At 41.1% G+C, this 10,862-nt stretch overlaps 1 protein-coding gene across 2 annotated transcripts in view; it reads right to left on the minus strand.

The window, feature by feature from the left end:
* Positions 1-10,456, minus strand: part of notch1b (notch receptor 1b) — a 47,175-nt gene extending 36,719 nt beyond the window's left edge. For both annotated transcript variants that reach the window (XM_088614560.1, XM_088614559.1), the window contains exons 1-2: positions 9,985-10,456; positions 7,919-8,000 (exon numbers count right to left, since the gene is read on the minus strand). In XM_088614560.1, the coding sequence (XP_088470686.1) occupies positions 7,919-8,000; positions 9,985-10,042 (140 nt within the window). In that variant the 5' untranslated portion in view covers positions 10,043-10,456. The remainder of the gene's footprint in view (positions 1-7,918; positions 8,001-9,984) is intronic.
* Between the last annotated feature and the right edge of the window lie 406 nt (positions 10,457-10,862).

The following is a 10,862-nucleotide window of genomic DNA, read 5'->3' on the forward strand; positions in this document are numbered from 1 at the left end:
CCCGAGCTACCTGTAGCTTTCATGTGATGGGCTACTGAACAGTTTTCATGACGTGGACTTAAAGGGCTACCTTATGTGCCACACTCAAGTTAAGAAATTGTTCATGGTTATCAGAGATTCACCGACAGTCCCTGAAGAACCCACCGGCAGAAACACAATGCTTCCATTTTAAGAACCTGCTCCTTTAAAGTCCTATCAGCAGTGGGCTGATGACGATAACCGAAGCAGGACCTTGAAGCTCCACAAGGGCGCTTCCTGTATGGTGAATGAAAGGGGAGTAGACAGGAACTTAATCCTCCATAGAAAACAGTAGCTTTATTGAAGCTCCTTCAATAGGACAAGAGACTGCATTCATCTATGAGCATACAGTAGTTGCAACACAAGGCAAGGCCTTAATAACGTGTTCCAATATTAGCTTCTCATTTAGTCAGTAAGTATTCACACCTAAATATGTCCCACTGTTCCTAAGATAGCACTTAATCGTGTCTCTGGTTAATAGGATGGGATCATTTTCATCCCAGAATATACTGTGCCTAAAATACATAATAAGGGTTTATAATATAGGTATTTAATTTATTACTTCCGCTTGACAAGGTTTATTTTTGAAGCCGGAAGAAATAGTAAGGACCGAATTTGCTTCTGCTAGCAACTGTGAAGGTCAGTTAATTAAGATGAACGAATGTAATGAGCAGTGTTCTGTTTCAGTGGAAATACTGCAGAAGGACACATCGGTTCCGTGAGGTCCACTTCCAGAAAGCAGGCCCTACTGTAGGCCCAGAAACATCTGAAAACTGAAGAAGGCATAATATGAAAATTACATCAAATTATTTGTGGAGTTCCTGTGCCATGAAGACAGTCTACAGCTTTTGCAAGCTTTTAACAAGCGAGAAGAAATGCAAAGGGGCTAGATATAGGTTTGGAGACCATTATGGAATACAATGCAATTGAAACAAATCACTCTTGACAGGGGAGAATTGAGCATTGTTGGAAGAGAACAATATGCATTTCATATTGCATCATCTTTTCCACACTCTGTTAAAGAGGTTAAGATTTCAAACTATAAACTAGATCTTCACAGTAGTCTGGTATTCTCCATGACCTGCTTCAGGCTGCATGAAACAAACCACAAATACACAACTGTGTTCCTCTTGTAGGATTGAGAAGTGTTCAAAAGTATTACAGCAGACCAAGTTATCTGCACTTCTCCTGTGCCGTCAAATACCTTGGGGTGATTAACTCAGACAGTTTTTGCCGAAGCACGTGAGCTTTCGGCACCCACTCCAGTTTCGCTGCTGTTATCTTTAAGGCTGGGGCCCTCACCTTTCAATTTTGACAGTCAACACAACTAAGCAAGAGGGGGAAGAAATTCTTCCGCAAGTTTTCCTGTGCTGCTTATTATTACCATCAGTTCATTAGACATGCCGGTTCCCTTACAGTTTCAGAGCAGATCACACGTTGGTTCCCATTTTAAGCCTGGGTTAAAAGCCGTGTGCTTACACCAAAGAATAACAGAGACTCATCTTGCTTGGCTAAAGGAGGGCAGCCCTTTCACTCTGTTACCCAATAAAATACTTGACCTCAAAAATTCCAAAGCTCTATCATACATCTGCTGCTGACGCAAAAATTATAACTTTCAACTAACGGTTTGCGGTCGGTACATTTTCATTTCTCTATTTTTAGAGGAAAAAAACCCTGAATTGCCAACAATGATTTTTGTTATAGCCACCCAATAGAAGATTTTGGGAGCTTAGCTCACAATTACGAACACCCCTCAGCCAGACACAGAGGGGAATGAGGAAGAGTAGGCAGACTCCTCCAACTCACCCACCTTTTAACACATCACAGGCAGGGCAGCGCTGTACTGGAGTGTTCAGCACCGACTGGAAGAGAGCAGCACCCACCAGCAGCAGAACTGCTAGCCTGCAAGCGCTCTGGAGGTTACAGGGGTCACCCCGTTTGCCAAGAGAGCTCCAGTTGGCTATCCCTACCCTCAATCGATTGGGCACATCCACTCACTGATCAGTCAGCGAATTATATAACCCAGGCTCGAACCTGCAACACTATATTTCACAGAGCTAAACCACTGCTCTCAGGTGAACACCTTTTCCAGTTGAGCCCCTCTGGAGGTTACTGCTAAAAGTTTTACTTTTAGCAATAAAAAAAGTTGACACTGGCACTCCAAGGGCTGCCAGGCCTCTGAGACCACTTCATTCTTATGAGTCGTCTCCTAGCGACTCACCTTTTCACCAAAGCAGCAGGCGTTCTGAATAAGCATAGGCCGTCAGCTGCTCTTCCCTTTGACACTCTAGCCCCCTGCTCTAATGGAAACGCACAGGGGAACGTCTGCCCTGGGTCAGCCCCAGAGTTAACCCCATCTAGCAACTGTCCCTCTCCTTTACAGACTCCTCAGCCATGCTAAATAATTTATCACTTCTACCACAATACGCGTCTGGAATACCTGAGAATCCGAATGAGCCCCCACAAACAAAAGAGCTGCTGCTCTGAAGACGCAGTAGTTGAGGTTTTGGGGGACAGACTTTATAAGCAGCTATCAGGGCAGGCAGAGAAAGGCAACCAAGGCTCTTTTTTTAAAACATAAAAAATATTACCAATGGTAAAAAGTCTGATGAGTTGAGTCATCTTTGTCCAGGTAGGACATAAAGACACAGTAAAAAATAATGAAAAAAACAAGCCTTCTTGCCTTATGTTTCCCATTGACTCCCTCTATTTGTCAGGAGCCGGGAATCCAATGCATTAAATCCAACTACAACACAATGTCTTACAGCAATTGCTCAGAAACGAAAATGGAACTCACAAAACACCAGGTCTCGGTTAACTTAATTTACACCTGCACTCTGTTTTGTGGGTAGGCAACAAATAGTGCCTCGTCACACCTAAGGGTCCTAAAAAGACTGCTCATTCTCATAATAGATGCTGAAACCAACTGGTTTTTAGAAAGGTCACAGTTCATTTACTTGTTAATTCACAAACCATCAAACTACATCCTGTTTTCTTCCTTTCAGTATGATTGGACCCACCCCCATTTACTGTCAGCTGAAAATGTTTTTACAAACATAATACTTCCTGTAATAAAAGTAACTAATTAATCATTTTTAAGATGCCCTGCAGATTTTACCTACAAATTATGTTTACACTGAAGAGCATGCAAGATTTTACAAGATACAAGATTTTTTTTAAGGTTGCTCGAGCTGCTTGTTTATTAAATTAAAGTGGCAGCAATGTCTTCCTCTTGTATCGTGGGAACTGATACTCTCTGAATGATCTCAAGCCCAGATTTGTGCCTATCTCAAACAAAATCTAAAAACATGTTACCACAGAGAAACTGTGCAAAAATGGTTAAGTGCCATTCTTGAGAATCAAATGCTTTTTTGTTTTCGTGATTAGGTGGTAAAAATTACGTCAACATTTCTAGCCAAACACACAGAAAGTGAGGAGGGTACAAAAAGGCTTTTAAAATCAACAGATATTAATCATTAATGAACACCATGAAGTGTGGGGACTCTTTGTAAACGTGAACTGATTTAGCACAAAGTTTCAATGGCCTAGTTAACTGGTATTGGGTCCAGACAACTGTTTAACCAAAGCTCTTCATTAAGAGCCCACCTTAACTTTTTAGAAGATTTTTTAGCAAATAAAAGTGTGCACTGAAAGTGAATCTTATTTATTCACAGAAGCTGCATACCAGCTCACTCATCCTATGACATTTCACAGCCCATCTGAGGTTTTCTTAGAAGTCAGTGCCTGCTTCAGTTCAGCAAAGTAGAAGCCAGTTCACATGTTGTTCCCTTCTGTGCCACTCAAGTGACTGTGCAGATAAAATGATCTGTTTTGATTCTGAAAAAGGAATCTAAGTGTCAGAGAAAGTCAGTTTTCAATTGACACTTGACTTCATCTTTCTTACACTGATGCATCAGATTAGTCCCTTATTTTCCCTTCGCTTAAAAGAAACACTTTTTAATCATCCAATTTTTGCTCCCATGGGTATTACATTGAAATTACGAAGATATAGGGTAGCTGTCTGCTCTGATTCATTACTACCTGTAGCATATATGAAGATAACAATGCATCACCAATGTGTAGGAGGTAAAAGGGTCACAACACTAGAATTACAGTATACATGAATGAGTTTACTCTTTTTTCAATATGACTAGGAAACTCCCTTGCCTGTGAATATTTCTTTCCTTGGTGTCACAAAAGCTTGAATGTCCAAAAAAGCAAACCTTTGATCTCTGACTGAAACCCTTTCTCTCAACTTTTCACACAGATCTGTAAAAACCTTGTTAGTTTGAACACCAAAAAGAATCCCGGAAAACAAATACCGACATAAAATCGAAAGAGAAACACACTTTCTTTCTGGAAGAGGCTCAGACTCAAGAGCTCCGACAGTGGCCAGCCAGAACACCACATTGGGGTGAGGTAACAACGTGGTTAAACCAGTATGGAGTTTCCAGTCTCACATGGAAAAAAATCATATATAGTAAACTGCTAAACTAAATAGCAACTGAGAGGTCACAAGATTACTGACCCACACATTTGTAATGGGACAGGTGAAAAGACAAACACACCTGTTGCACTACATTCGCAACTTCCTGTTTACATCTCCGGCGTTTCCCTATCAAGCTGAGCTACTGCACCCCGGAGCCTTTCTCCTTCTCAAACGGACCACTACTCCTCAGGAATGCCATCTCTCTACTTTTCTAACACTCCCCTGTGGCTATATTCACCTGCTAACAGAGGGGCTTGCCACACGCAGAGCCACACGTTAAACCAAGGAAGGCGTTTTGGAACCCTCGCACTTTCCGAAATTGGGCCGACCGTCACATCTCTGGGGCAGAAACAAACCATCTTGAGCGTGATCTCATGGTTTCAGGCTCAAAACATACAAAACCTTTTGCATTCAAACACATTCTTAGTTTTGAAAAGATCTGGAATAGCAGACTACCCAGGGAAAATTAGATAATTAAAGGACCTTCGGTTTCACTAAGGCCATCTAGATGCAACACTCATTCATGATGTGAATTACTACAGGAAAACATACATAAGACAACTGTTTTCTCACCACATCATTCAGATGAAAGTTGCAACAACATGGCCATGTCTGTGAGTATGGACTTCATACCACAATACTTCACATAGCAGTGCACATGCTAACAGCCCTAGTAGAGAAGTGAAAAATTGCTTCACTGATCAAAATAAATGGGGAACTTTAGGGAAGCCAGATTATGCAAGTCTGGAGAGGATTTAGTCAATCCATGTGGTTAAGACACCCAGTTTAACAAACAGCAACATGAGATCTTTCATGACCCAAAAAATAAGAACTTCAGATTAACACCTCCTATAGCATAGTATTAATTCTAGTTTATGACTTAAACGTCCACCTACTGGTCCACTGAAACCACTTGCAAGTCTGATTGTCCTTGGAGGTCTCCCTTCCTAGTACTGACCATGCACAGCCTTACTTAGCTTCTGAGCTCTAACAAGGCTACAGTGTGGCAATGCTGCCAATAATAAACCTTACTGTTAGCAATTTGCACTTAACTCTCAGAAAGAGCCATTTCAAACTCAGATTGTAGAATCCATTTGTAAATGCACAACAGTGGGGAGGCTATAATTTTGTACAAATCCATTTCTAGTTACAACTCAAACATAACCTTTGCAGTACAAGAACAAATGGGTCTTCAGATGCCAAGCTAAAATGATAAACCCACATATTTTAGTACAAAGTATTTTTTATAAACTACCTTCTACAAAATGAACAACTCTAGTGCTCCAAGTCGTGGGGAAATGAATGCAAACATTTGGGAAACATTTGAAGGTTCTATTTTAGGAGACTCTTAAAAAAACTGGCCCAAATTCTCACAAGAGTGTTTCCTGTTGACAAAGTCATTCTTAGCCACTAGGTTTATCCTGCAGGAAATTACTGTAGACAAAATAAGGATTAAAGGTTGTCACTCTGACTTCTACCAAATGAAACTAAAATACACTTTGAAAGTCACATTTTAAGAAATTGACAAGAGTTTTAATGCCTCACCTAGTGGTGTAAAATTTGGCTGTACTTATACTTGCATGAGGCTTACTTTTCAGATCTGCTGAGGTAACTAGAAACTCTGATGTATGCTACCAGTGCAATTACACATGTATATCTATATATTCAGTTTTAAAATTGAAGTAGCATGCACATGGTTTTAAGTTAAACTTCCTTAAACTTAAACTCAGTACTAGGCCAAGCTAAAACCCAGCTTGATTTTTGCTTCTACCTAAAGGACAGAATAATCACAGAAAGAGTTTCTTTTGTAAACTGAAAGATCACATTAGTGCTCTTTTATCTCAAAGTAAGAGTGGTAACTACTTTCTTTTCATTTTCCTTGACGTTTATAAGTCTAGTGTAAGTGGTGTCAATATAAGAATTCTCTTATAAGTGCAGGATTCAAACTGCCTCTTAAAAATGATGCACTCAAAGCGGCTAACTCTGTTTTTCACCCCATAAATGGATAAACTGAACATATTTTGTATCCATAACAAGGTAATAGCAAAGACCAGTTAGATTCACATATACATTCACACAAATCAGAAGCAATTCCATTTTTTGAAGAATTATGACACCAAAAAAAAATCTCACACCTAAAAAGCAGCTTCTTCTAGCAGTTCAGAAAACCTTTGTTATTTTTGTGACCTTTGTAAAAGCCTAATAGCCCCACATTGAGAAATTCACACTCCTTATTCCCCATCGCAAGTGCTAAAAACAGAATGACTTAATCTACAATTTACTTCTTAAATAAATGAATAATAAGGCAAGAGCAAAACTAAAAGCTCCCATTTCTGGTCGAAAAGCTCCTCTCGGTTATAGTATTCATTCAATTTCACTTTCTAATTGGAAGAGTCTGAAGAGGGAACACGCACAATGGCAGCTTTGTGGACAGAGTTTGAAGGATGCCAGACAGAAATTAAGATGTGGCCACTGGCCAACATGGCTTATTTCATTCAGAAACCGCTCAAAGATGCCAAACACAAACTTAGGCTATTTCATCTTCAACTTTCCTTCATTACAAAGATTTTAACCATGATTAACAGTAAGCAGACTCCAGGGCAGCATGTCTGTACTTGGGAAGAAGATTTTCCACTGGTGCCTGTCAGAGAAGCTCTGAGCCTGAGATGGGAGCTGTACATGTTTAGCTGATCAAGGAAAAAAATAAAAGCTCATAACAGATGACCAAGACTTTACCCTGGGCAAATACTTTTAGTTGCATAATTTGCCCACTGCACTTGTTTGGTTTCATTTATGTCTTTGAATCAGTTCCAGTCACATACAATTTAATTACATTTCACCACCATCTGGGCTTATAATGTAAATCACAGAGAGATCTTCCATTCAAAAAAAGGGGGGGAGGGACGGAGGCAGGGGGAGTGTGTGTTGGGGGGGGTGGTGGTTGGGGTCGGGGCCGAGAGGGGAACTCGCATTCTGAGAAGCCACACAATGATTAGTCACACAGCATTAATCTGCCTTTTTAACAATAGCTACCGAGTTGCGACCGAATCCCAGCTGTCGCCCCATGAAAGAAAAGAAAAACAAGAGTTAGAGCTTCAAGCGTCTATGAGACTTCTGCTGGAGAAGTGTCCTGCATTCATTAGAGGCTGCGGGAAAAGCTTGCTTTTGTCCACGAAATTGCTCATGGGCCTGATTAATTTGCCAAAGTTTTTTTTTTTGGTGTGTGTGTGCGCGCGCTGGGGAGGGAAAGTGTTAGACAGACAACACCGAAGCAATGTCACTAAAACAAAAGACAAAAGAAAAAAAAACAATATAAGGAGAATAATTTTGGAGATTTTTACGATATCGTCACACTTCGGGGCTCCGGTCTTGACGTTGCGATCAGATTCGCCGGTACAAGCGAGCGCTTACCTGCATTCTCCTGATCCATCAGAAGCGGTTTCGCACCTCCCTCCATTCAAACATGTCTCAGCGGGTAGCGTGCATCTCAGACCTGCAAGCACAAACATCGCAACTTGAACGGCCTTTCTCTCGCTTTATTTTATTGAAGTTCAAAAGTCGCCGCAAGAGATGTCAGGAGACATGGGATGAGATTCTTCACTATGTATTCAATCTGGCAGTTATTTTCCCCATAAACCACAGTGAAACACTGGGGAAAAGTGGACATCAGCAGCACGATTAATTAATAGTACGACACAGTGACACCCCAGGTTGCAACTTCGCGGACGACACAGGCATGTTCACTTTAAAGTCATGTGTTTTGCAGAGCTGAAGTAAACTGTAGTGCCAAGCTGAAAGCTAAATGAAATCCAAGGTGTTACTTTCAAAGGCTATTCTTGCTCACTGCGAAAGTCTGCCAAACTTCTGCGCACAGGGCAAAAGTTGAATACAGTACAAACCAGGTGCATGTGTATGGACAACGCTTGGGCCGCTCTGCAGGTGGATAAGGGTATTGCAACTGCATGCGACACGCAGAAAAGAGTGTCCTTATGTAGACTGCTTAGCAAAACAGGACAGAAATACGGAGAAAACGCTTTTCTGCGTCTAGGCTGACGGGCGCAGTGCAATGCCCAGTTATGGTTTACTAGTAGCAAGGACTTTGTACAATGTTCGGGGGGCAGCACAATCGCCCCTGGGGTAGTGAGCTGAATTGTGTATTTAGGAGAGTGCGTGACGTGCAAGCCCGTGGGAAAAACGCAACAGCTGCGGAGCAAGGACTCTCCGGACCCTTAACAAAAGAAGAAATCAGAGTCCAGCACTGTGGCAGCTAAAAAAGCCTCCTGTTGTCTTGTTTAATGCGGGGTACGATCAATGCTGAGCCTCCGCCTCCACTTGCGTTAGACACAATCTTAGAGCACACGAACGCCTTGCCCCACTGCCTCTCAATAAAAAAAAACACTGGATTAATACCCTCATCAAACACCAAGCTTAAATGCTACAGTATCAAAGGACAGTTATGTATTAAGTATGCGTAAGACTGTCAAAATATAATGCATACAAGGTTGGAGTTGCAGTGTACTGTACGTTATCACTGTTCTCAGTCGAAAATAATGATCGTTTATGATATTAATAATATACTGTGAAACAACACTAAGGAATACCCAAGCAACACGTAGGGGCGAAAAAAAACTAATACCTTTCGAAAATGATTTAGTTCAGAACAAGGGAGTGACTCATTTGGACACAAATGTAACTTAAGAGAAAAAAAAAACTTTCACACGCTCGCCTGTAAGATAACAATTATTAAAACTGAGACCGCGAAACCGAAAATAAAATCACAGAAAAGTTACTCGCATGCCTCAATACGATCGATTGAAGCCTGGTGTCATTTTGTTAAACTTCCGCGATGTTTGCGAGGAACAAAAATATCTGAAGAGCGAACATAAATCGGACAAAAAGTACTCCACAATCTACATCAAACTCGACAAATTACGTGTTACGGTATCTCAGCATTTTAAGATGTGTATGACAAGCAAAAGGAGGTGAAAATGAAGATTAGAAAATGAAATTCAGTGGCACTATAAAGAATATAGTCATTCTAATTTTGGCACAAGAGTAAATAAACTCCTGAAAAGGTCACACACGCGATATTAAGGTTCCAAAAAGGGTTATATTCACAATAATTCACTTTCTGTTCTAGTGGATTAGCAACTGATGCTATTTAGCTAGCAAGATGCGTCGCAGGCTGAGAACACGCAACAAGTGTTTTAGACTTGACTGTTGGATTTTTCCCCCCTTCAGTTAAAATAACACCGCGACACAGAATGAGTGCAATACTCTTGACTTCGACCACTTAGACCGGAATTCCCATCACTATTAGTCCTAATTATAAAGTCCCCCAAGTCATATTTAAAAGTGCGAAGAAAAAAATAACGTCTTCAATTCCATGCTTCTGCGAGAAATGAGACTGGGAATACAGTCACTGTTAAACGAATAAATAATAAACGGGCTCTACTGAATGCGAAAGGTTAACTCACCTCGTGTTAAACCAGTCAATGAAATCAGAAATATTAGTTTCACAAAGAAATGATGCATTCCTTCTCTTCTGCTTTACAGATCCTTAATAATCCCACGTAAGGTTAGCATAGATCCAGAGGTTCTTTTCTTCTTCTTTTGCCAAGAGTTTTAATGCACATCAAATATCCTCAATAAATAGATCCAAAAACCTCTCACTCCCAAATGTCCCTACGTACTCCGTGCTTGTGATGTGCTCTCCTCGGCTTCAGACTTCTATATGCGACTTGGCTTTCTGCAGTCTCCACTTGGCAATCAGGGGCGTTATCCTTCCGCGCAGGTACCTCTCCCAAATTACTTTTCGCTCCCAGAGCACTTGCTCGAGGAACAGTGGGAAAAACACGCCCCCTCTTTAAAACCACCTTGTGTTTGCTACGCAGAGCAGTTTGAAATTAAACATCGACGTCCACTCGCGTTTTGCTGGAGTGTTTTAGAATCGGAACTATGCGGCAGAGTACAGCACTTGGGGTTAGTACGAAAGTTTGTGAAAGGCGGAAGACTTCTGCCTAATTTACAAATCAATTGAAGGGTTGTGGTAGCAGCTTGCTGGTAGAGCGCCGGTCTGGGTTCGGCTGCTGTCTGTCGCTTGCTGGGAGAAAGTCTGAAGAACACAGCAGTCTTTTCACTTCAGACGCCCGGACAGAATATTCAAAAGTCTCGCCGGTTATTGAATTCACGACATCGCTTGAAAATGAGTTAATTTGTTTCTTTTCCCTAGACCAAAAAAAAGTCCCGCGCCAGTTTCCGTCCTTTTCAGTGTGTGCTGATGCACTTTTTTGTTTATGGAAACGATACATTTTTTCAAATAAAAAGGCAAAACAAAGAAAGTTTTGAAAAATAA

The sequence above is a fragment of the Lepisosteus platostomus genome, chromosome 21 (genome assembly GCF_059453375.1).
Source record: "Lepisosteus platostomus isolate fLepPlt1 chromosome 21, fLepPlt1.hap1, whole genome shotgun sequence".
In the NCBI taxonomy this organism is placed as follows: Eukaryota; Metazoa; Chordata; class Actinopteri; order Semionotiformes; family Lepisosteidae; genus Lepisosteus; species Lepisosteus platostomus.